The 27,662-nt window shown below is 41.3% G+C and overlaps 1 protein-coding gene across 1 annotated transcript in view; it reads left to right on the top strand.

Annotated features, from left to right (window-relative positions):
- The window catches only part of MCF2L2 (MCF.2 cell line derived transforming sequence-like 2), a 274,628-nt gene that overhangs the window by 38,118 nt on the left and 208,848 nt on the right, over positions 1 to 27,662 (top strand). Inside the window, exon 2 of the mRNA XM_040265422.1 lies at positions 19,943 to 20,026. Within this exon, the coding sequence (XP_040121356.1) occupies positions 19,943 to 20,026 (84 nt within the window). The remainder of the gene's footprint in view (positions 1 to 19,942; positions 20,027 to 27,662) is intronic.

Below are 27,662 nucleotides of genomic sequence, written 5' to 3'. Positions count from 1 at the left end.
AACCTTGCAGCTTAACATCAATAAACAAAAACATTAAGCAAAAAGAACCAAAATAAAATGCGTTATGAAAACAACCTCTTACTGAGTATAGCACTTTGCATGGCATAGTTCTGAAAGGTGAACTCACATGTCCCCCTGGGCGGTGGTAGTTAAGTGGGATCTCAGATTGCAACAGACAAAGAACATCCCTCATTTAGAATCATGATATTGTACTTGTACCTGATTGTTAGCAGTAGTTCAACAGATACTCTGTATCAGTTCAGTTCAGTTCAGTCGTTCAGTCGAGTCCCACTCTTTGAGACCCCATGAATCGCAGCATGCCAGGCCTCTCTGTTCATCACCAACTCCCAGAGTTCACTCAGACTCATGTCCATCGAGTCAGTGATACCATCCAGCCATCTCATCATCTGTCGTCCCCTTCTCCTCCTGCCCCCAATCCCTCCCAGGGGTCCCCAAACTCTGGGATCTAATGCCTGATGATCTGGGGTAGAGTTGAAGTAATAATAATAGAAATAAAGTATGCAAAATAAATGTAATATGCTTGAATCATCCTGAACCATCCCCTAACCCTGGTCTACAGAAAATTATCTTTCATGAAACTGGTCCCTGGTGCCAAAAAGGTTGGGGACATCCAATTCAGGATCTGAAATATTACCATATAACTCTGCCAGTGTATGTTGGCATACTTAGGTAATTGACTTGTATTGGTTGAAGTGTTAACTCTGTAGATTTTATTCCTTGGCAACCTGGAGAAAGGATGAGAATTGTGGCCTGGAATACATTTTCTTAAGAGCATCCTTTAAAATTTTTATATTTGTCTATTATTTGTATTTATTTATTTAATTTTTGGCCATGCTGGCAGCATACAGGATCTTAGTTCTCTGGACAGGGATCAAACTTGTATCCCCTGCAGTGGAACCTTGGAGTCATAACTACTGGACCACCAGGAAAATACCTATTTTATTTTAAAATATCCAGTGGTCTGATGTATATCTTATGAAGTGATTCCTCTAAAAAAAGAAAAAACATTCTAATTCTCACTGACATTAGGATTTCCCTCTCTATCTGACTTCCTCATCCCCCAGTTTCCTGAGGAAGAGATTTGGTCATCTGTTGGGCCTATAATCCTGTGAACACTCTCCAATCCAAAGGATAAACTGTCAGCAATGAAATGCCCTTGAGTGAACTTCAGAGAGATTAGCCAGGAGAAAGGATTAAACATGTTTATGTAAGTGCAGTGCCAAGAGAGGAGCGAGGAGGGAGCAGCGGCAGCACTTCCGGAATACAATGGCCTCTTGGTGTACGCGTTGTGGGCAGCAAGACCCTAGATACTTACCTTGCACCTCTGTGGGGATCACAGAGGCAGAGATGAGGGCTTACTACCATTTCCTTGGAAGTTGCATCAGGCTAGAACATATGGCAAAAAAAGGTACTGTGAGAGCAATGATGCCTTTGTCTTATGTTTTGTTATTCATCCTTATTCTCAACAGGATTGATGGTTTAACTAACCAACTGTACATTAAAAATTACTTTGCAACACTGTCTCAAGTTTGGTAAGGAGTTTAAAAGGGACTTTTTAAATTTAAAATATTAATCAGCTATTAACAATGTTGTAGGTGGTCATTTGGGGTTTCCCTGATGGCTCAGTGGTAAAGAATCCACCTGCCAATGCAGGAGACGTGAGATGTGGGTTTGATCCCTAGGTCAGGAAAATCCCCTGGAGAAAAGAATGGCAACCCACTCCAGTATTCTTGCTTGGTAAATCCCAAGGACAGAGGAACCTTCGGGGCTACAATCCATGGGGTCACAAAAGACCCACAACTCAACAACTGAACAACAACAAAACAAAGGTGATCTTTTACTGAGAAATTCATATTAAAAAGAGATAACCAAATACTTTTTGAAAATCAGATTGTAGGATGGAATGTGTAGGTATGAACCCATTTTAAAAGCATGTATGTATATACATATATACATACTATTATATACCCATAAGATAACTAATTTGGGGTAAAGGAATAGTAAGGAATTTTACTTTTTAGTTTTTGCTTAGTTGAAATTTTTATTTTTTGAAAAATAGCTAACACAATTGTTTTTGTAAAATGAAAATGAGAATTCAGATTATGAAATCTGTGTTCCTAAAGAAAAATATTGTCTGAAGGAAAGCATTAAATCTGAAATGCTAAGACTTCATGTTAGACACATGAGCTGATAACAAACTGGTGGTTTAAGAGTTAAAAAAGAAAAACACTTCTCTCTGTGGGCTGGGTGAGAAGGAATAGATTTCTAAGCATGCCTTACATGGCTTTGGAAGCCAGTAAGACAGGTGCTGTAAGAGCTGAAGCAGCTGCTTGTTTCTAAGACTGTTTCTTTCATGGATGGGCTTATTCGTATATTCCTCCTCACCCCTCACCCTGGCCTTTTTCTTTTTTTCCTTGAAATGTTTATAATACCAATACATTTATCCCCATTAGATCATAGACTAGGAAAGGTGATTAAAGCAAATCTCTTTGTTCTTATTACTCTTTATCTGTGCATAGAACCTGTTTCTTCACGGGAGGGGAATTATTGAATGAAGAAGTATGCTTTTAAAGCCGATTCTCCATTGTTGCATTATACTTTCTAGTTGAGACATGATTCATGGGACGGCTACTATATATTTGCTATTTAAGAAAAGAACAACTTGTTAATCAGATTTTGCTATCCAATCTTAAAACACATAGGTGCTCACCTGAGCATGCACACAAATCCTTGTAAGGACTTGAATTCAGGTGTAAATTATTGCCCTAATTTTACTAGAGTTGAATCCTAAGAGCTTTACAGTCTTGTTGAGCATGAGAGAGGAAGTAATATGAAAGATGAATATGAAGATTTCTGAATCCTAAACTTGCAGGATTACATATACTACTGTTGCTTTTCTTTCTTTCCCCATTATAAAAGGTTGTGAAATATTTGCCTATATACTTCGGCTGTCAGTTGTTTCATTCTGTGACTCAAGACAACAAAAGTTTGAGTCTCTTAATGCAAGTTTTATGAATATCTAAACAGCCTTTCTGACAGTAATGCAATCTTATGTTCAGGGGATTCTGTCAGTAGACTCCTTGGTATAATACTGATTCCTTGGGGCTAAGGGATGAAACACAAGAGATGACACACTGATTAAAATACATGCTTATCAAGACCCATATTTTATTTAATTGTTGCGGACCAGGGAGAGTCAAAAATTAGGGGTTTGCTTTTTCTTTTTAATTAAGTCTTTATTGAATTTGTTACAATATTGCTTATGTTGTTTATGTCCTGGTTTCTTGGCCATAGGGCATATGGGATCTTAGCTCCCCAACCAGGGATCGAACCTGCATTGGAAGATGAAGTGTTAACCACTGGACCAGCAGGGAAGTCCCAGGGGTTTGCTTTTTCACTGGCTATTTCCCCCTCCCCTTTTTTTCTTTTTAGAAGAAAATGTACTTAAAGTATTAGAAAATGAATGCATACCTGTTAGTTTGGTAACACCAACTGCTATTGTTGCTCTTTAGCCACTAAGCCATGTCTGACTCTTGCGACTCCATGGACTGTAGCCCACCAGGCTCCTCTGTCTATGGGATTCTCCTGGCAAGAATACTGGAGTGGGTTGACATTTCCTCCTCCGGGGGATCTTCCCAGACCAGGTATCAAACCCACATTCTACATCTCCTACATTGGTAGGTGGATTCTTTACCACTGAGCCACCAGGGAAGTCACCAATGCTATAACAGCTTCTAAATTGTATTGGATTAATACACTCCATTACAGTGTCCCTTGGAGAGGGAAATGGCAACCCACTCCAGTACTCTTGCCTGGAAAATTCAATCAATGGAGGAGCCTGGTAAGCTACAGTCCATGGGATTGCAATGAGTCGCACACAACTGAGCAACTTCACGGTGTCCCTGGCTGAGTGGCTCTTTTCTCTCAGAGAGTTTCAGGGACCCTGCCTACTTCTGTCTTGTGGTTCTGTTAACTGCTAGCTCCGAGTTGTCATCTTGTAGCCTGCAGATAGGGAAAGAGACAGTGGTGAAGACATCCCCATTTCTGAAATGCCCCAGCTCTTCATTTTTGCTCATCTCCCACTAGCATTCTCTGGCTACTTGGCAGGAACTGCAGGTGGGGAGGGTGAGTGGGAGATGTAGTTTCTAGCCAGACAGCTGCCTTCCAGTGATAATGCCACTGTATGCAGGAGGAACTGTGAATGTGGAGTGGGGAGCTATCCATCTTTGCCTTAGTAAAACTGAGGCATCACATAGCAAAAACATCCAAATATATAAGTCCCTCCAGTCAAGGCTATGGTTTTTCCAGTGGTCATGTATGGATGTGAGAGTTGGACTGTGAAGAAGGCTGAGCACCGAAGAATTGATGCTTTTGAACTGTGGTGTTGGAGAAGACTCTTGAGAGTCCCATGGACTGCAAGGAGATCCAACCAGTCCATTCTGAAGGAGATCAGTCCTGGGATTTCTTTGGAAGGAATGATGCTAAAGCTGAAACTCCTATTCTTTGGCCACCTCATGCGAAGAGTTGACTCATTGGAAAAGACTGATGCTGGGAGGGATTGGGGGTAGGAAGAGAAGGGGACGACAGAGGATGAGATGGCTGGATGGCATCACCAACTCAATGCACATGAGTTTGAGTGAACTCTGGGAGTTGGTGATGGACAGGGAGGCCTGGCGTGCTGCGATTCATGGGGTCGCAAAAATCGGACATGACTGAGTGACTGAATGTTGGATACTGAATACTGGATACATATATATGTGTATATATACTGGAACTGGATACATATATATGTAAACAATGTAAGTGATTACATTTTGTACTGTATCTTGCTTTATTTTTTTGAAACAATATGGTTTGAACTTTTTTTCTGGTTAGTACCTATAGATCTATCTGACTGTATTTAATGGCTCTCTAGTATTCTGGTGGGCTGCAGTCCATGGGGTTGCGAAGAGTCAGACATGACTGAGCAACTTCACTTTCACTTTTCACTTTCATGCATTGGAGAAGGAAATGGCAACCCACTCCAGTTCTTGCCTGGAGAATCCCAAGGACAGGGGAGCCTGGTGGGCTGCCATCTGTGGGGTCACATAGAGTCGGACACAACTGAAGTGATTTAGCAGCAGCAGCAGCAGCAGCAGTATTCTGTTGTCTGGCTGTTTCATCTTTTATTTAACCAGTCCCTTATTAATGGACATTTGCCCTAGAAGAATAATACCATAATAAACATCTTAGTTGGGGCTTCCCTGGTGGCTCAGAGGGTAAAGCGTCTGCCTACAATGTGGGAGACCTGGGTTTGATCCCTGGGCTGGGAAGATCCCCTGGAGAAGGAAATGGAACCCACCCCAGTACTCTTGCCTGGAAAATCCCATGGTCTGTGAAGCCTTGTAGGCTACAGTCCATGGGGTCGCAAAGAGTTGGACACGACTGAGAGACTTCACTTCACTTCACTTCAAACATCTTAGTACTCACTTATCTTGTACTTGTGATAAGATTTCCTTAGATTAAATTCCTAGACATGGAAATTCTTTGCCAGAAGACCACATATTAAACACTTTGACAGATATTTCTAAACTGATGAACATTTTTTAAAATTACCAATTATTTATGGGCTTCCCTGGTGATCCAGTGGTTAAGAATCTGCCTTGCAATTTAGGGGACCCTAGTTCAATTCCTGGTCCAGGAAGGTCCCACATTCTGAGGGGCAAGTAAGCCCTTGAGCCACAACTGTTGAGCCTGTTCTCTGGAACCCATGAGCCTCAACAGCTGAGCCCACATGCAGCAACTACTGAAGCCCATGCTTTAGAGCCTGTGCTTCACAGCAAGAGAAGCCACTGCTATAAGAAGTCTGTGCACTGCTAGTAGAGAGTAGTCGCCACTCTCCACAATTAGAGAAAGGCCACACACAGCAACAAAGACCCAGCACAACCCCCCAAATTACTTATTTATACTTTCACCTATAGAGAATCTGCCTACAGTGTTACCAACTCTATATGTTACTTATCTTTAAAAAATTGCCAATCCATCAGGCAGAAAAGACCTCATTCTGCTTTAATTTACATTTGTTAGTGAGGTTAAACATTATATATACATACATATTCATTGGTTGTATTTCTTCTGTGAATTGTCTGTTCTCAGTCTATGCCTGAGGTATGTTTCCTATGGTCGTTGTTACAAATCACCACAAACCTGATGGCTTAAAGCAACAAAAATTTATTTTCTCATATTTCTAGAGGCCAGAAGTCCAGAATCAAGGTACTCGCCCCACCTGACCCTCCACTCCTTTAGGGGCCCTAGAGGAAGCTCAGTTTCTGGTCTCTTCCAGCCTCTGATGGCTCCAGGTGTTTTTGTTGGTTTGTTGCCGCATCATTCCAATCTCTGTCTCCATGGTCTTCTCCTGTTCCCCCCTCTCTTATATGACTGCATTCTGGGCATGGGACAATTCACAAGAGGCTCTTCCTCTCAAGAGTGTTAATCACATCTTCAAAGACCCTTTTTCCAAACAAGGTAATGTTCACAGGCATTGAGGATTAGGAATGGCTATATCTTTTTTCTTTTTGAAGGGAGGGGACCATCCAACCCACTCTACCTATTTCTTGTTAATTTTATTAATGTAAGAGCTCCTTATATTCTAGGGAAATAAGCCTTTTATTAGCCACATGTGCTGTAAAGCTTTCCAGTTTTTACGTTCCTGTTGAGTTTGTTAAAGGTATGTTTGGCTTGCCAACATCGTTTACAAATTAGCTAACACAGTCTTTTCTTTTTTTAAACTCAGTCTTTTATTGAAATTTGTTACACTTTGAAAGACTGTTCCAGTTCCAGGATTATAAAAATGTTCTCCCATATTTTGGTATTTTTGTCATTTCATTATTCAGTCGTGTCCGACTCTTTGCGACCCCACGGACTGTAGCCTGTCAGGCTCCTCCGTCCATGGGATTTTCCAGGCAAGAGTGCTGAAGTGGATTGCCATTTCCTTCTCCAGGGGACCTTCCCGACCCAGGAATCGAACCCGAGTCTCCCGCATTGCAGGCAGATGCTTTACCATGGGAGCCATCAGGGAAGCCCTTTCATTATTTAATGAATCAATAATGGTTGGAGTTTATTTTGATGCAAGAAGTGAAATTTGGATACAATTAAAAATTTTTGACAATAATAAAATACTTTTATATAGCACCTACTATATATTAAGAATTTTTCTTTAGTTTTCTAACATTAACTCAGTTCTTACAACAACCATACTAGTTTCCCCCATTTTCAGATCAGGAAATCTAAGGCACAGGGAGGTTCATTGACTTGCTTGCGATTATTCTGTTATATGTGGCAGAGCCAGGGTTTGAACACAGGCATTGTGTACTGAGGTAATTGCCTCTTTGCTTTATACCCTTTTGGCTTACAAAAGGTTTCCTAGGACTTTCAGATAGTGAGGGAATGTTTAAATCTCCCTCTTGCCCCTTGGAAAATGCCAATTTTTTTTCTTTTTCCTTTTTTTTTGTTTTTTGCCACACCAGGCGGCTTGTGGGATCTTAGTTTCCTGACAACGGATTTGAACCTGTGCCCCCTGCAGTGGTAGCTCAGAATCTTAACCACAAGACCACCAGGGAAGTCCTGGGAAATGCCACTTTTATCATATACTACATCCCTATTTATATTTCAATCTAATTCTAATTTCCTTTCTGCTCGAGTTCTTCCAAGCGCATAACCAGTTCTATCAAACTTGGTTCACAGTGAAAGAGAAAAAGATGACATTATATCAGTGGGAAATTTACAAGCAAAATTTCGAACCAAATCACCAATGGGTGGCAGTAATGTGGATGTTCGAGAAAAATGTGTGGCGGCATCATTAAGATCATGGCTCAAAGAACTGAATCATAAACTTAATTGGCTTCTGTTAAATCTGGTATACACAAATTGATTTCACATGCTATTTTAATTAAATTAGATAATGTATGTAAAGCATCATCAATGAAAAAAACTAATAGTCAATCTAAGGAAGAAATGGAAATTTTTATTCAAGCTAACCTGTGATCTATAACCAGGAGACAGTCTCTCAGAGAGCTTTGAGACTGTTCTGAAGAGATAAGAGGGGGTAAGGCTAGTGTATATATGATTTTGATGAAGGAGTACATGCAGTCAAGCCTTCATCTTGGTAGAAGGTTACTGCTATTTTCAAGGAACAGATATCTTGGTTAATGGTTTCAGTGCTTTTCTAAGTATGAGAAGATGAAAGAACCAGATGCATAAAATTTTCTCCTGGAAATATTTAAAACTGGCCTATCTGAGGGCGAGTTCTTTCAGTTTTCCTAAAGCACAAAAAAGGTCCTCATCTTCGCCTTGAATTCCTTTTAGGGTTATTGTAGGTCAGTGGCTAGTGACTTGATTCTTGTAGGATTGGATGGTGGACAATATACTTTATTTTACAATCCCTTTCCTTTCAGTCTTAATTTCAACTAAGGCTTGGAAGACACTTTATGACCAATTTGTCCCACAACACTAAGAATGCTCATTCTTAGGTCAGGCATGGATCTTGTTCATAGGCCACTCAACGTACTGTTACTGGACTAGGCCCTCATAACAAGAGCTAAAATCCTCTGGACCCGCTGTCTTACTAGTCTGTTATGGTTCCCTCTTATCGCTTTATCCCATATCTAGAGTTACACTAGTACCATCATTGATCTTATAGAAATATATATGTGGTCAATGGTTTCAAGTTGCCTAATCACACATTTGGTAATGCAAGAAAAGATAAGCTTGTAAAATAGGCACAATAAAAGTAGTATAACTAGTAATATTGAAAAAGCAAGAGAGTTCCAGAAAAACATCTACTTCTGCTTTATTGACTACACCGAAGCCTTTGACTGTGTGGATCACAACAAACTGTGAAAAATTCTTCAAGAGATGGGAATACCAGACCACCTTACCTGTCTCCAGAGAAATCTGTATGCAGGTCAAGAAGCAACAGTTAGAACTGGACATGGAACAACAGACTGGTTCCAAATAGGGAAAGGAGTTGGAAAGAGTCTGACATGACTGAGCGACTGAACTGAGAACTGAACTGAACATTAATAAGGTCATAAGTAAGTATTTAAGTTAAGAACTCCCATTAGGTGCATGCAGCCCAGTATCTGCCCAGGTGACTAATCTGTCTGCACCAGTTGCTGTCTTTAAGGGAAATGATATATTGACATTGTATACACAGAGTTCACCAAAGATGTCTGCACAGACAAGGTTACAGGATTGAGAAAGGAATGTTATTGTCTAAGGAGTTGTATATTTGGCTCCATAAAAGAAAAGTTGATCTTTATGGTTGAGCAAGTTTTTCTGCTATTGGGGAGGTCTGGTTAAGGCATAAGGAATGCCAAAAGGGAGAGAGGAGGCCAAAGGGCAAGGAAAAACTTTTACATTTAAAACTGTCATGTACAAGAGTGTTTGAGCACAGTGCTCAGTAGGTATAAAGTGCTCAATAAATGGTAATAATACTCACAACAGCCTTCTAGAAGAAGATATTATTATTATTCATTCCCATCTTATGGAGGGAGAACCTGAAGATTGAGGAGCTGGTTAGTGACAGAGCTGGGATGCAAGTCCAGTTTTTTTCATTCTACTTTCATAGTACCTGAATGAATAAATATGCTAAGAGAGGAGGGAAGGAATGTTTAGCCAGAGCCTCTAGGGCTTTTTCTTAAGCAAAAATAAAATTATTTATCCATCTATTGTTCAAATGTATAAGGTCATAGTATTTTGATTCCTTTGTGTTAAGATGTTTTCCCCTTTTAAGAGCTTTAGGAAAATGTGAAACTTTGGAAGAATGTATGGAAGAATGCCATGTTGAATAAGCATTAGTCATATTTTTAGTTTTCTCATCTCATCACATTAGATCATATTTTATTATTGTGATCATATTTTATTATTGTACCCAAGACACTGCTTCTCTCTTGAATCTGAGGCTGGGAGTGGTCCTAGAATGAGAAGGGTAGGTAAGCAGTAAGGAGCCCACACTGAGCAGTAGGGTGGGACTTGGTGCTTGAAGGAGAGGTAAAACAAGTGCTCATGGCAGGGTTGGCTTGTTTCCTAGGGTGCTGATCTTAAAATCAACACAGAAGGAAAGGTAAGTTTACACCATGTCGATCTAGTTTCAAAAATACTTTGAATACATATAGATGATCATTTTTATTGAATGATAAGAGAAGCACTAGTGGAAAACTCAAATTAGAAGTTGCTCTTTTTTGTTTGTTTCTGAGGTGCATTTTTGTAAGCAACTGGGGAGAAACATGGATAGTCTAAAGTCAGATTTCAACATGTGCTTGCTTGTCTGTTAAAGTAGCAGCATCAAGAGTGTTTGTTAGTAATGCAGAATCTCTGGGCCCACTCCAGGTCTATTAAATCAGAATCTGCATTTTTAAATGCATGTGATTTATATATCATTGTAATTTGAAAACATTGCTCTGGAGCAGTATTGATTAAAATACAGGTCATGTCACTTTGAAACCTAGTGCTAAAACTTGAGAGCCTTAAAGTGGGGAGGGATCAAGTATTTTCACAGATTTTCTTTATTTCCTGCAGGGCTTTGAGTGCTTTTTATTTAATATACCGCAGGTGCAGAGCTAGTTGGGAGAAGGCAATGGCACCCCACTCCAGTACTCTTGCCTGGAAAATCCCATGGACGGAGGAGCCTGGTGGGCTGTAGTCCATGGGGTCGCTAGGAGTGGACGACTGAGTGACTTCTCTTTCACTTTTCACTTTCATGCACTGGAGAAGGAAATGGCAACCCACTCCAGTGTTCTTGCCTGGAGAATCCCAGGGGCAGGGGAGCCTGGTGGGCTGCCATCTCTGGGGTCGCACAGAGTCAGACACTACTGAAGTGACTTAGCAGCAGCAGAGCTAGTTTGCCTCTCCTGGAGTTATGAAGGACTACAGAAAGAAAGTGAAAGTGAAAGTCGCTCAGTCATGTCCAACTCTTTGTGACCCTATGGACTATACAGTCCGTGGAATTCTCTAGGCCAGAATACTGGAGTGGGTAGCCTTTCCTTTCTCCAGGGGATCTTCCGAACCCAGGGTTTGAACCCAGGCCTCCTGCATTGTGGGTGGATTCTTTACCAGCTGAGCCACAAGGGAAGCCCAAGAATACTGGAGTGGGTAGCCTATTCCTCTCCAGCGGATCTTCCCGACCCAGGAATTGAACTGGGGTCTCCTGCATTGCAGGCAGATTCTTTGCCAACTGAGCTATCAGGGAAGCACTGAGGGGAACATCATCTCCATCTATTGTTGCTAAGGAAACTGCATAAAAACTTCCACCTTGGTGCAGTGCTTGTCTTATTCAAGGGCACAGTGTGGGATGTGTATAGTAATCAAGAATCATAAACTTTTTTTTTTTCGGTAATAAAAAAAATAAAAGAGATTTGGATAAGCATTCAAAAACAGAAATCCTTATACCTAATAATATCTCATCACTTCTCAAAGCAATTTTAAACCACCATCTGCAGAGCCTGGGGCAAGAGTATACAAATAGAGGCCCACAAGCCGCAGTTAAATAAAATGTACTGTTTTATCTTTTTCCTTAACAAACATACCCCATAAGAACAAGATTTAAAATATGCAAAGAGGTATGGGTTTTATATGAGTAAAAATCAGAAAATAGCAAAGATAAATAAATTGAATTATTGCATACATCTGAGTGTTGTGTTGATGGGCCAGTGAAATTTGGATGAATCATAAAGAGATCTCTAATCCATAAGTCATTATTTTTTTCTCATCATGTCAGCAAACATACTATTGTTATAATTGAGATTTTCACATAAGTTGAACTCCATTGAGAGCAGAGATCTAAACTAAATATGATCTAAGTAAAATGTAATTGTGTTCAAGGAGTTTGAATTCTGAATATATTTGCATCATTAATTGGAAGGAAAAATGTGAGAATGTTGATGGTTGGTAGTGCTTGTTTCATTATGTAAGAATCTCCAGCATTCATACCATGTTGAGAGGAAGACTTTGACAAGTTAATTATTTGTTTTTTCTCTTACCTAAGCACTTCCTCTGCTCCAGTCCTCCCAGCACTCTGAAGCGGTGTCTGTCCCTGACATCAGCAGTGGCACAGCCCACAAATCATCATAGCATTTGGATACAGTTCGCCTCTTCTTTTGAGGCTATAGACCAAGACATGTGGCGGTGTCTTCCCCTGGGGCCCCAGTGGTGTTGAGAGTAGCTCTTCAGGGTACAGTGTGCCCTACCAATACTGAGCTCTGGATCATGAAGACAGAGGTAACTGTGTGATCTTTAACACATAGGTCTATGGGAGGGAGGGCTACAGGGCTTGGGACAGGGGACAAGGAAACTTCCTAGTGGGATGGAAATGTTTCCTATCTTGATCTTTTCCGTGGTTGTGTTAATGTATGTGTCAAAATTCATCAAACTGTACACTTAAGATTTGCTCATTGTACTGCATATAAATTGTACTTCAATAAAATCCTATTAACATAAAAAATAAAGGTTACAGAGTGTACTTTTCTCCATGTAAACTGAAGGGGGTAACCGTAGGATCTCACACAACTCTTTTATGTATTCCTTTCTCAGATGCCTGTATCCATGTGCGCACACACATACCACATGCTTTCTTCTTTCTTTTTGAAACTGGCTTCAATCTTACCATAAATATGATTTTTTTGTTCTTGAAATTATATCTTAAATCTTTTTCTATGAACATGATAGTCATAATTGCATCATGATTCTTCCATTTTTTTTTACTTTTATAAGTAATATTCTAGTCTACATTTTTATGTGCAGAGTTTTTATTTTGTTGTTTTCTCATTCTATATATTTCCAGATATAGAATGAATAGGTAAAAGATTATGAAGATTTTGATGACTGTGTATTGAGGCTTTGTATTATAATGGTTAAGATGTTGGGCTTTGGAGTTTAGAATGAACTAGGTTCAAATTCTCATTCTCCTTGACCTTGGACCAGCAAATCTAGTTCCATATTGCTTGCTGTTAGAGTTGTTTTGAGGATTAAATAAATTTAAATATATATATCAATTTATTATATATATATATATTATATATTATATATTATATATTATATATTATATATATATGGGGTTTGGTATGTAATCTCTGCAATAATCACTGGGTAAAATGTGAAACTAGTTTCCAAAAGGACACTACCAGCTGCACTCCCAAGGCCATGTAGAAGTACTAGTTTTCCAGCATAACTCCAGCATTGTATGTTGCTTTAAGGTGAAATGAGACATTCTATTGCTCTTTTAATTACATTATTTCACTATTAGAAGTTGGACATATTTTAGTGTTTTTGGTTTTTAAAATCTTCTAAATTTCTCCTTAAAAATTCTCTCATCTGCTTTCCAAGTGTCTCTTCTTCAATGTTAACTAATGGACAAGACTTCAATACTAATTCATCTGGTTCAGGTTAAGTATTGCTATAGCACTGGACTCAGTAAAAGAAGGAAAATGATTATGCGTTCTTTCTAACCTAGCCAGTAAGGGAAGCGAGGGACTTCCCCGGTGGTCCAGAGGTTAAGAATCCATCTTCCAATACAGAGGATGTGGGTTTGATCTCTGGTCAGGGCACTAAGATCCCACATGCCACCTGCATGCTACAGCTAATGAGGACCCAGTGCAGTCAAAAAGAAAAAGAGCGCGAGAGAAACAAGTGAAACACAGCATGATGCCATGGTGGCTTTTTGTACCAGCCTAGCAACTGATTGCTCAGAGCCTCTGGTCTGTAAGTATTTTCTCAGCAGTCAAGTCTGTTCTAGTTGCAGGGCTAGGAGGAAGGAATGGCAAGAGGAGTTTCATTTTTGTGCTAGGTGCCTTCCTTTTCTGTCATTATTAACTAAAAAATGAGTTATCTGTAAAGTGTCTTGTGAGGTCTGCTCAGAGCTAGTGCTCTCTTTAGTGTCATGAACAGTGGCTCAGTGGAGATCCTGGTCCCATTCCTAGTTCAGCTAACAGCAAATCCTTCCATCCTTTCTGCCTACCAGATTCTCTGGGCAAAGTAGACATGTAGCACGGTCTGTCAAACTAGGGTCTGCCTTCCTTCTTGGGTCAGATCATACATTTTCCCCTTATTAATTTTGTCATTCAGTCACTAAGTCGTGTCTGACTCTTTGCAGCCCCATGAACTGCAGCGTGCCAGGCTTCCCCGTCTTCACTGTCTCCTGGAGTTGGCTCAAACTCATGTACATTGAGTCAGTGATGCCATCCAGCCATCTCATCCTCTGTTACCCACTTCTCCTCCTGCCCTCAGTCTTTCCCAGCATCAGCATCTTTTCCAGTGAGTCAGTTCTTCACTTCAGGTGGCCAAAATATTGGAATTTCAGCATCAGTCCTTCCAATGAATATTCAGGACTGATTTCCTTTAGGATTGACTGGTTGGATTTCCTTGCTGTCCAAGGGATTCTCAAGAATCTTCACCAGCACCACAGTTTGAAGGCATCAGTTCTTTGGTGCTCAGCCTTCTTTATAGTCCAAAAAGGCTTGGGCTCACATAATAGTCACATACAGTCTCACATCTGTACATGACTATTGGAAAAGACCATAGTTTTGACCATACGGACCTTTGTTGGCAAACTGATGTCTCTGACTTTTAATACACTCTCCAGATTTGTCATGGCTTTCCTTCCAAGGAGCAAGCATCTTTTAATTTCATGACTGGTTTGTGTATTTATGGTTTGGTTCCTTTTTCCTCAGACCATACTTGAGCCTTTTAAATTCCTGTGACCCAAGTCTCAGAACAGCAAGAACATAGGCTAAGTGTTTCATTGCCCCTTATTTCTTGCTAGTTGCAACAGTTAAACTGCATCAGGTGTTATCAGCCTGTTTCCTGCCCTCTGCCCTGAGGAGGAGGTTGCAGTCAGTAGTAAGGGTCCTGCCTCAAAGTCTGTATTGCTCTCAGACAGGGGTTGGGGGGTGGCTGGGGGGTGGTGGACAACAAAGATGTGTTGCTTGCTGCCTAAGACTGGATTCCTATGGGATGTGCTGGGGTACACTCCATCACCTCAAAGGGCTTTGTGGATACATCCTGCATTTTTGGAACTGAGGGTCCAGGGTAGCATATAATCACACATTTGTATATATATAAGAGACCAAAATGGGATAAGTTTTTTTCCAGGCCTGTTTGTAACTTTGCATAGGATAGAAATTATGTCAAAATTCACTTACCACTTCCCTTTGCCTTGTGTGGGATACAAAGAGACAAACTTTAATCTACACATATCCAAAATAGCAAGCAGGAAACCTCCATGTAGGACCGAGGGACTTGCAGGGTGCAGCAGGTACCACCACGTCAGTGGGTTGTCACTGGCTGTGCCCAGCTGTTCCTGGAGATGGAAAAGCCATTTTATACATGTAGACCCTGAGGTTCAGCATGTTCTTGCCGTGGTTGCCCAGCTAGAAACTGACAGAAACAGCCCTTAGCATGCAGGGCTGTGTGGATCTGAGGCAGCTTCCTTCTCACTGTAGGGGGAGGTGTTCCTTTAGACCAAAGAGTTCCTGCACTCCCTTCCCTGCCCCATCTCCACGGGATGTGTAGCAGAGCCTGCCAGCAGCAAGGGCTGGTCTTATGTGCCTGTCCTGGTACAGAGCACGAGTGAGGCTGAACCGAGCATGGCTTGCAGGTATCAGGCATTGCTAAAGCCAGTGTCTAACGTCACGCCTCCATGTGCTCAGTCAGCACTGAGTTTGAGAAACCTTCATGGTCTGTTGCAGCAGGCCAGGTTGGGTTATGAGGTCCCTTCACGGAGACCTGGGAAGTCTTCAAGGATAACCATGCCACTCTCAGCAAAACTGGGGCCAAAGGCAAATCAGCTCATTTCTATTCTTGGAAAAACAAATTGTCAATTTTAGTATTGTTCCTTTTGTAACCAGAGGAGGCAGGTGAGAATATCTTTTTGGAGTGCTGGGCAATTTCCAAGATGAGAGACACCAGTCAATATCTCAGGAGTGGCAGAAGTCAGTGCTCCTCAAGGCTGAGGGGTCTAGAAACTCTATCACGCTTGCCCTCTTAGAGTCATGTAATTCAGGGCAGACCCAGGCTCCACACTGAAATTGTTGTGTGACCACAAGCAAGGTCAGAATCTCTCCATTTCTTCACTTAAAAAATGAGATGGGACAGGGGGATCATTAGCTTAACTCACTTCTGTTGTTTCTTTCAGATCTTACCTCTTTAATTTAAAATGTTTACACTAGGGGGACTTCCCTGGTGGCCCAGCGGCTAAGACTGCATGTTCCCAATGCAGGGGGCCTGGGTTCGATCCCTGGTCAGAGAACTAGATTCCATGTGCCACAACTAAGAGTTCACATGCCACAACTAAAAGATTCTGTGTGCACAACTAAGACCTGGGGCAAATAAATAAACAAATGTTAAAAATTAAAATGTTTACTTTAAAGCACACCTCAAATATTGAGGTAAAATAACAATAAATTGCATCTTATGATCTTGGTTTTTCTCTGGGGTCACTTTCCCTTAAATAGACTGCCTCAGGTATGGAAAAATAACAACCCAGATCACTGGGAGATTGTAATCTGAAAAACTCTTCAATTGTATAACTCCTATTTATGCTTAAACTTTCTATGCTGTTGTCCATTTGTAATTTAAATTTTATTATGGAAACAGAAATATATGCAGAAGAATTGTATAATGAACTGCCAAGGATCTGTCAACCAGCTTCAACAATTATCCACATTTTGTCAGTCTGGTTTCATCTCTCCCCATACACCACCTGCCATCTCCCACTCCTTGTAGTTTTTGGCAGAAGGGAATTATGGAATATTTTCAAGCAGATCTCAGACTTCATATCTTTTTACTGTTAGAAGCTTTACTTTGTGAATCTAACAGAGAAGGCCCTTCCTGTTTTGTGAAATAGTGACTTTAGTGTTGTTACTGCATGCAGACTGATTGTAGGAGGCAACACCTGTGACTGTGATACAGGAGTCTGAATTTTTAGTGAATTTAGAGTGGAAAGTGTATTGGGTTTACCCTCCTCCCTCCAGAAAAAGTGGTAGAATTCACTGAAAAGCATCTTGGGGTTTGAATAGCACCACCCCTTATAAGACTTTCAGAAAGCAAATATAGGAAAGGCCTTTACAGAGTGATGGACAGAGCTAGTGTTTAGGTAGCACCTACTAGGTACATCTCCATATGCATCGTCTGTAACCTACACACCAAAGCTGAGAAGTGAAAACCAAGACTTTGGGAGTTCAGTTCTGTTCAGTGCAGTCGCTCAGTCGTGTCCGACTCTTTGCGACCCCATGAGTCACAGCACGCCAGGCCTCCCTGTCCATCACCAACTCCCGGAGTTCACTCAGACTCACGTCCATCGAGTCGGTGATGCCATCCAGCCATCTCATCCTCTGTCATCCCCTTCTCCTCCTGCCCTCAATCCCTCCCAGCATCAGAGTCTTTTCCAATGAGTCAACTCTTCGCATGAGTTGGCCAAAGTACTGGAGTTTCAGCTTCAGCATCATTCTTTCCAAAGAAATCCCAGGGCTGATCTCCTTCAGAATGGACTGGTTGGATCTCCTTGCAGTCCAAGGGACTCTCAAGAGTCTTCTCCAACACCACAGTTCAAAAGCATCAATTCTTTGGAGCTCAGCCTTCTTCACAGTCCAATTCTCACATCCATACATGACCACTGGGAAAACCATAGCCTTAGCTAGACAGACCTTAGTCGGCAAAGCAATGTCTCTGCTTTTGAATATGCTGTCTAGGTTGGTCATAACTTTTCTTCCAAGGAGTAAGCGTCTTTTAATTTCATGGCTGCAGTCACCATCTGCAGTGATTCTGGAGCCCCAAAAAAGAAAGTCTGACACTGTTTCCACTGTTTCCCCATCTATTTCCCATAAAGTGATGGGACCAGATGCCATGATCTTCGTTTTCTGAATGTTGAGCTTTAAGCCAACTTTTTCACTCTCCTCTTTCACTTTCATCAAGAGGCTTTTTAGTTCCTCTTCACTTTCTGCCATAAGGGTGGTGTCATCTGCATATCTGAGGTTATTGATATTTCTCCCAGCAATCTTGATTCCAGCTTGTGTTTCTTCCAGTCCAGCATTTCTGATGATGTACACTGCATGTAAGTTAAATAAGCAGGGTGACAATATACAGCCTTGACATACTCCTTTTCCTATTTGGAACCAGTCTGTTGTTCCATGTCCAGTTCTAACTGTTGCTTCCTGACCTGCATATAGGTTTCTCAAGAGGCAGGTCAGGTGGTCTGGTATTCCCATCTCTCTCAGAATTTTCCACAGTTTGTTGTGATCCACACAGTCAAAGGCTTTGGCATAGTCAATAAAGCAAAAATAGATGTTTTTCTGGAACTCTCTTGCTTTTTCCATGATCCAGTGGATGTTGGCAATTTGATCTCTGGTTCTTCTGCCTTTTCTAAAACCAGCTTGAACATCAGGAAGCTCATGGTTCACATATTGCTAAAGCCTGGCTTGGAGAATTTTGAGCATTACTTTACTAGCATGTGAAATGAGTGCAATTGTGCGGTAGTTTGAGCATTCTTTGGCATTGCCTTTCTTTGGGATTGGAATGAAAACTGACCTTTTCCAGTCCTGTGGCCACTGCTGAGTTTTCCAAATTTGCTGGCATATTGAGTGCAGCACTTTCACAGCATCATCTTTCAGGATTTGGGAGGAGCTTCCCAAATATTACCTTTGGATTGATCAGTATTAGAATATCACATTACCCTGTCTCCATGCCAAAACACTTGAGATAACCTATTTAGCTTTAATATACAAATTTATTTGGTTTGTGCCTTAATCTAACCTGATGTTTACTGCAGTAGAAACAATAACTAGTTCATTTCTTGAGGTTCCCTTGGAAATAGTTAAATTAGGATAATAATGTCGTAGGCAGAGAAAGCATGAAAATGAACCTCCAATTAAAATAAATTTATATTTAAAAAGATAAAAATAAAAAAATAAAGTTCAGTATGAAATAAATCTGTAGCTAAGTCATGCTGGAATTAAAGAAATCATACATTATTTTAATGGAATCTGATCAAGCTACTTAGATGGGCTTAAGTGAATGGCTGAGGTCTATTAATGGGTATGACATTACACATGAAAGCCATTTCAGTAAAGGATTAGTGTTGTTAAAAAAAAAAAGAAAAGAAAAGAAAAGAAAGCATGAAAATGTCTTCCTCTGCCCAGGCCAGGTTAAGAGGTGCCACTCAGTCTTCCCTTCTCACTTGTCCCCTTTCCCCAAATGGGTAAAAGCAGTCTTAGTGATTATAAATCACTCTTTGGGGTTAGAGGACATTTGTAAGTTTGTGCTTGAAAGATTTGAATTTTTGCTTTGGAAACCTGTAACATTTGGTTTAGTGAGGAGCATCTTTATTTAAGATCCTTAAACATTTTTGCCAGTTGGAGAGGCTCCGTGAAGTATTCTGGAAAGGAGGAAAAAAGGAATGGAGTTGACTAAGGAGAGAGGCAGAAAGGAAGGAAGTGAGGAAAAGAATAAAAATCAGAGAACCTTTGTAAGTCCCAGACTGGTTTCATGACCCAGTTTGAGATGAACTCTGGTTACTTTCATTGCTTGTATTTAAAATGTCCTACAGACCCAAAGGAGTGAGCAGACCCTAAGCACCTGCCTTGGTAATGAAACCATCCTGGCAGGTTTACTGTGAAGCTACTGAAGCTTAAACTTCAGGGTTTCTTCCTTGCATTGATCCCTCCCTAAACCTTGGGAGAGGCACTAGAAATTATTCCTGTGCTCATGTGTTTAAGCATCAAACCAGATCCATCCCTGCCTGTCAGGAATTGATTTCTCAAGAGAATAATGTGCCCATAACCATATCTTGATAACCACATCCCAAACTTCCCTAGTGGTGGAACTTCCCTTTCTACCTTTAAATTCTCTTTATAATTTGCAGGAATTTAACCTAATTTGTATTTCATTTGTACAGATGAAATTATGCAGCAGGAAATCAGGCCCTTAGTGGCAGTGGATATAATTGAACAACTTCACAGACAATTTGCCATTCTTTCAGGTAAGGTGTAAATTCATTTGCATTTCTAGATTTCGTTGGGGTAGGGGGGGAGTCTCACTGGGAGGGCCCAGCCTCTTGAAATTGATTAGAATTATATTAGAGTCTCAGTCATCCCCAGGCTTCCCTGGTGGTAAAGTGTCTGCCTGCAATGCAGGAGACCTGGGTTCGATCCCCAGATGGGGAAGATCCCCTAGAAAAGGAAATGGCAACCCACTCCGGTCCTCTTGCCTGGAAAATTCCATGGACCGAGGAGCCTGCTAGGCTATACAGTCCATGGGATCGCAAAGAGTCAGATTGCAAAGAGTCACACACCACTGAGCCACTTCACTTCTCATCCCCAAAGCCTCACCCAGGACTAGAAGGAGCTGAGGATTGTCCAGCAGGAGGAGGGTGGGATCTCATAGATGTTACTCCTTTTGCTTTTGGGTGAGATTTGATATTTCCCAAGGAATACATTTCTTTGAGGTTGTAGAGAATAGAGCTGAAAAGTTTTTAAGGAAAGAAAAAGTAATAAGTACTGACATTAGCTGCCACCATGATGTTCTTCCAATATCCTCACTGAATGTTCTACCAAGATCCAACCTTAAGACAATCTTGGTTTTAAGAGTTCATGAATGTTGCTGAAGTAATTTGTTCTCTGAGAGATTTGTCTTTTATTCTTATCTCTAATGGATCTAATTCAAATACATCAATTTTCATTAAGCATTTAATCAACAGAGAAGGCAATGGCAACCCACTCCAGTACTCTTGCCTGGGAAATCCCATGGATGGAGGAGCCTGGTAGGCTACAGTCTATGGGGTCACTAAGAGTCAGACATGACTGAGTGACTTCACTTTCACGCACTGGAGAAGGAAATGGCAACTCAATCCAGTATTCTTGCCTGGAGAATCCCAGGGATGGGAGCCTGGTGGGCTGCTGTCTATGGGGTCGCACAGAGTCGGACACAACTGACGTGACTTAGCAGTAGCAGCAACATTAATCAAAGGCTAGAAATTTCAAGAGAAGCCACCACAATTAGAAGCCCATTTATTGCAATGAAGAGTAGCCCCTGCTTACCACAAATAGTGAAAGCCTGTATGCAACAACAAAGACCCAAAACAACCAAAAATTAAAAAAAAAAATTTTTTTTAATGCTAGAAATTTTCTGAGCATAGGTATAACCCTGAAAACTTGCTATTACTAGAATACTATTCTTTTTTATTCTCTTAGCCCAGGGTGACATGACTTTACTGAAACTGGAGGCACAGACCAAATCCTGAATTATAGTTAAACCTTTCTTAGAAGCATGGGTTAATGAGATTAGATGTCCTCAGCACATATTACAGAGAAATAAGGTGGCAAGTCACTCTCCCTTTATATCTGTTCTGAAAAAAAAAAAAGCAACAAAGTCATCTTAGTTATATCACAGAGAGTGTGTAGTTGGCATGAATTTTATTCTACAAAATATGATGCAAAAACCATCACATTTTTTCCCTTTCTCTAAATCTTTTTTAGTTTACCCCAAACTCCTCATGGGCTTCCCAAGTGGCTCAGTGGTAAACAATCTGCTTGCCAATGCAGATCCAGGTTCAATCTCTGGGTTGGGAAGATCCTCTGGAGAAGGAAATGGCAACCCACTCCAGTATTCTTGCCTGGGAAATCCAATGGACAGAAGAGCCTGGCAGGCTAACTTCCATAGGGTTGCAAAGAATCAGACACGGTTTAGTGGCTAAACAACAACAAACTCCTATTCTCTCCTACTGAATTTGAGAGAAATTCAATTTCCAATGTTAGGATATCACTCCGCATTTCACAGTTGGTGTCTTAGGTGGGAGCATCTTACACAATGCAGAACATTCTAGGGAATTCTCTGCTCTTCCCCCTACATTGGTCATTGTTTAGATAGTCACTGAAAACTCCATAAATACAGGGTTCTCATTTTTAAATGAGCTGATGCGAAGAGCTGACTCATTGGAAAAGACCCTGATGCTGGGGAAGATTTAGGACCAGAGGAAAAGGGGGCAACAGAGGATGAGATGGTTGGATGGCATCACCAACTCAGTGGACATGAATTTGAGCAAGCTCCAGGAGATGGTAAAGGAGAGAGAAGCCTGGCATGCTGCAGTCCGTGGGGTTGCAGAGAGTTGGACATTACTGAGCAACCAAACAACCACATTTAAAAAATTCTTCCTGTATTTTAGAACAGAGGCTAGAACATAATATCTGCTGAGGTTGAAATGACCTAAGTCCTCCTGGTCTGTCCTGTGAGGCTGGTGGACTCCCTTCTCCCCACATCCCCAGTCTAGGCACCACTGTCTTGACCCTGGTAGCAGTGCCTGGCCAGCCTCCTGCAGGCGCAGTGTCATAACTTCCTGCAGTGAGCCTAGGATGGTGTACAACAGAAGGCAGCATGGGGACAGGCTCTGGATTTCTGGCAACTGCTACTATGGCCCCGTGTTACAGAAGGCCCAAGGCCAACATGCATCAAGGTCTGGAATGGACGATGGGGTGGGCAGGGTAGATTCCTATAGTCTTACACCAAAACTGTAATGCCTCAACTCAGTTCATAATTATAGCATATAAAATTACACAATGATTCATCTGGGAAAGGAATCCAGTGGCTGATTGATACACTTAAATATCCAAAGTTATTGCTTTCAAGTAACATTGAGGCATTTTTTTTCTATGTTTATTTCTTAGAGGCAGTTTAGGGAAAATTGTAAACTGTACCAGACAGCCCTAGATATGGTTAGATTCTGCTACTGACTGGCTGTATCATGTTGGGTAATTTACTTGTCTAAGCTTCACTTTCCTCACTTTGTGTAATGAATAGGATTATCATAATTTTGAGGATTAAAGCATAATGTATGAAAAATGCTTAATATTGCAACTGCCAATTAAATGTTTGCTCTTTTTTCCTGATCTATTTTAGCCTCTCAAAAGTGTTTATTTTTATATTACCAAACATATTTTCAGTATGACTGTTTTTATAAGGGACAAAAACCATACAGTGATAGAGTATATAATACCACAATTAAGTCAGAAGTAGAGATAACTGCCACTCTTTAATGTAGAACATAGAATTGAGAACTCACACTGGCCCAAGAGCATACCTCTGCTTTAGGAAAGGCACTTTGACTGGACAAAGGCAATCCTTTCATTTCTGAGCTTGTCAGCTTGTTGCCTCAAGGTTGCCCTTCCTTTGAGAGAGAAGCATGGATTAGCTGTGATAGAATTTGCCACACTACAAATCAAGAAAAATATCAGCAGCCATGGGGTTCTCTGAGTCAGCAGGTATTTTTTGGAATTAGCAGGCCTGCTTTTCATCTTTAACTTCCCTATTTACCTGACAGAGGCAGCAAATGTCAGCAACGGGGCTGTTGTGGGTGCCTGGGTAGTTGTGGTTGTAAAATAGGAATCTCAAGCCCTGGCCTCTGCTCTGAGTCACAGCACTTTTCCTGATTCAGATAAGCAGAGTGAAGATGTCCCAGCTGCGGACTTATCTATAGATTCCACTGAGATCTAGAGAGAGCCAGAGCCCCCATCAACCAGGGATGCTGTGAAGGAGGGGATGGAGCCTTTTTCTCAGTGAGGCCACAGGTGCCTGGCCTACTGTGCTGTGTGAGTGTGCTCCTCTGGCTCGTTGAAGAGCAGGGCTCATTGCATGATGCCTCACCCAGATTTGTGGCCAGATGGTTTGAAGCATCTGGATGGTGATACCAACAGGGCCATCAGCAGGAATTGGATAGTAGACAGGACTAGGGTATCTGATGGCTCTGACCATGGAAGACAACTTGCATGTTCCCCAGTGAACTTGGGATATTCTAAGTTCAGGCATTTAGCTAGGAATCAAGAAAATATAAACAGGTTAGTGTGATGAAGACACTAGCCTTTGAACTCAGACAATCTAGGTTCATGTTCCAACACAATTAGTAGGTTGCTCTGAGCAGGGTTTCTCATCTGTAAAGTGGGTTGTTTTAACGATAGTGCTTAGCATAGTATTTGGCTACAAGAAAACGTAGACTATAGGATATGTTCGTTTTTAAACTTTTGGGTTGACCAGATGGAAAAATCTAAATGAACTTTTTGGCCAACTCAATGTATAATAGGTCTGGAGCTAAGTCTTGACCCTAAGATGGCTGCTACAGCTCCAGACATCAATTCTGTATCCAAAACAGGAAGAAGGAAAAGAAGCAATGCTGCCTTCTGTTCCTTTTGCCAAGAGAGCAATAACTTTCCTAGAGCTCTTGATAGCCTTCTGCTTTTGTTTCATTCCATAACTGTGTCATGTAGCCACTTACAATAAGAATTTTAATGCCTTTAAAAATAATAGCAGGAAGCTTCTGGTTCAAGAGTAGAAGGACGTGCACTCATCTCCTGGGAGAGCACCAAAATCGCAATTAGCTATTGAACAACCATCAACAGGAGGACGCTGGAACAACAAAAAGAAAAAGATGCCCCACGTCTAAAGACAAAGAAGCTGCACCGAGATGGTAGGAAGGGTGCAATCATGATAAAGTCAAATCCCATACCCGCCAGGTGAGTGACCCACAATCAGGAGAACAATAATACCAGAGAAATTCTCCCACTGTTGTGAAGGTTCTGAGCCTCATGTCAGGCTTCCCAGTCTACAGATCCAGCAAAGATACCGAGAATCCCCAGTGAATATGACTTTGAAGGCCAGTGGAATCTAATTATAGAACTTCTACAGGACTACGGGGAACAGAGACTCCAGTCTTGGAGGGCACAAACAAAATCTTCACACCAAGACCCAAGGGAAAGGAGCAGTGATCATACAGGAGACTGAACCAAAACTACCTGCTAGTGATGGAGGGTCTCTTGTGGACATGTGGGTCAGCAGTGGCTCTTTGTGGGGATGGGGCATTGGCAGCAGCAGTCCTGGAAGGGGCCACTTGGCATAAGACCTCTTGGCGATCTCTATTAAGCCCATAGACCCCAGGACTGGATCGCCTCAGGCAGAACAACTAATAGAGAGGGAGTACAATCCCAGCCATCAGCAGGTCATTGTATTAAAGTTTTACTGAGCATGGCCCTGCCCACCAGAGAAAGACCCAGTTTTTCTCATCACCAGTCCTTCCCATCAGGAAGCTTAGACAAGCCTCTTAACCTCATCCACCAGAGGCAGACAGAAGAAGCAAGAAGAACCATAGTCCCGCAATATGCGTGAGTACTAAGTTGCTTCAGTCGTGTCCACCTCGGCAACCGTATGGATTGTAGACTGCCAGGCTCCTCTGTCCATGAAAGTCTCCAGCAAGAATACTGGAGTGGGTTGCCATGTGCTCCTCCAGGAGATCTTCCTGACCCAGGGATCAAAACCATGTCTCCTGCATTCAAGGCAGTCTCTTGCATTGCAGGCAGATTCTTTACCACTGAGCCATCAGGGAAGCCTCAAGAGCAGCTAGAACCTAAACCACATCATGGAAAATTAACCAAGATGAGAAAGCAGAGGGTTTTGTCCCAGATAAAGGGACAAGATAAAACCCCAGAAAAATAACCATGTGAAGTGGAGATAGGCAACCTTCCATAAAAAAAATTCAGAATAGTGATAGTGAAGATGATCCAGGATCTCAGAAAAACAATGAACAATACACTAGAAGGAATAGGTAGCAGAGTAACTTAGGCAGAAGAACGGATAAGTGACCAGGAGGACAGAATGGTGGAAATCACCACCACAGAACAGAATATAGACAAAAGAATGAATAAAAGTAAGACAGCCTAAGAGACCCCTGGGACAACATTAAATGCACCAACATTCGTGTGATAGGAGGCCCAGAAGGAGTAGAGAGAGAGAAAGGACCCAAGAAAATATTTGAAGAAATAATAGGGTAAACTTCCCTAAAGTGGGAAAGGAAATAGTCAACCAAGTCCAGGAAGCACAGAGAGTCCCATGCAGGATAAACCCAAGGAGGAACACACCAAGACATACTGTAATCAAAATGATGAAAATTAAAGACAAAGATTAAATATTAAAAGCAACAAGGGACAAATGACAACATACAAGGAAACTCCCATAAGGTTATCAGCTTATTTCTCAACAGAAACTCTACAAGCCAGAAGGGAATGGTGTGATACATTTAAAGTGATGAAAGGGAAGAATCTACAACCAAGAATACTCTACCTAGCAAGACTTTCATTCAGATTTGAGGGAAAAATCAAAAACTTTCTAGACAATCAAAGTTAAGAGAATTCAGTACCACCAAACCAGCTTACAACAAATGCTAAAGGAACTTCTCTAGGGAGGAAACACAAGAGAAGGAAAAGACATACACAAAATAAACTGCAAACAATTAAGAAAATGACAATAGGATCATACGTGTGTGCATTCATGGGAGTTGCTTCAGTTGTGTCCAACTCTTTGTGACCCTTTGAACTGAACCCTGCCAGGCTCCTCTGTCCATGGGGTTCTCCGGGCAAGAATACTGGAATGGGTTGCTGTGTCCTCCTCCAGGGGATCTCCCCAAACCAGGGCTCAAACTCGGGTCTGTTATGTCTACCTGCATTGGCAAGAAGGTTCTTTACCACTAGTGCTTCCTGGTAAGCCCAGTAGGATCATGTGTGTGCTTAGTTGCTCAGTCTTGTCTGACTCTTTGTGACCCCATGGACTGTGGTCCACCATGCTTCACTATCAATGGGATTCTCCAGGCAAGAATCCTGGAAGGGATTGCCATGCCCTCCTCCAGAGTATCTTCCCACCCCAGGGATAGAACCCAGGTTTCCTGCATTGCAGGTGAATTCTTTACCATCTGAGCCACCAGGGAAGCCCAGCAGGATCATATTCATCTATAATTACCTTAACTGTAAATGGATTAAATGCACCAACTAAAAGACATAGACTGGCTGGGCAGATGAGAACATGTGTATGTATGCATTTCCACTTACTACATCACTCTAATTAACCCCTGAAATTGTATGTATTTATTTTATATTATTAGGTTAATCATGTTTCCATTATGGCCTGCGATTGTAATTATCTTTTATTTTTTGTCTGCTTATTGATTGTGAAAACTGATAAACATCTTTTGCTATTGTGAAAAAAAATAATAGCAGGAGGAAACACTATTTGAAGGGCTTACACACTTAAATAATGTGTTTCTTAGGTTAGGCCAATGTGAGTTAGAACAGATCCCCAGTCCCCTGATTCATGATTTATTTATTTATTTATCAGTTTTTGGGGGGAGAAGGGAAGAGAAAGGGAAAATAGTTACTGAGAGGCAAATAGCAGTAACCATCTCACTGTCTCTCCCAATGTTGCTCTTCACCATCTTCCTATGGGATTTCTCAAAGTTCCAAATTCTCCTCTAAACCCAGACCCTGAAGGGAATGGTCTTATATAGGCCAAGTATTGCTAGTATTTTCTGCAATAAAATTAGTCCTCTTTATGTACAGAAATGACACCAGAGGACTAAAGTTTATTTTATTAAGTCACCATCGTACTTAGTTCCTAGGAGTCTGGTTTTATTTACCTTCCTTAAATGGGCTTCTTTGCTGCAGTCTTTCTTCCTTCTGCATTTCCACACTCCCTCACAAGGTGGCACTGACTGCCTTGTAGTGGATGGAGGCCTAGTTTTGTTTCCTTGGTGCTTCTGCCTCTAAGACTAACAGACTAAAGGTTAATAGCATGTGGTGTCCCCAGTT

This window comes from Oryx dammah, unplaced genomic scaffold, assembly GCF_014754425.2.
Source record: "Oryx dammah isolate SB20612 unplaced genomic scaffold, SCBI_Odam_1.1 HiC_scaffold_2, whole genome shotgun sequence".
Classification (NCBI taxonomy): Eukaryota; Metazoa; Chordata; class Mammalia; order Artiodactyla; family Bovidae; genus Oryx; species Oryx dammah.
This window is presented reverse-complemented; position numbering and strand designations above follow the sequence as displayed.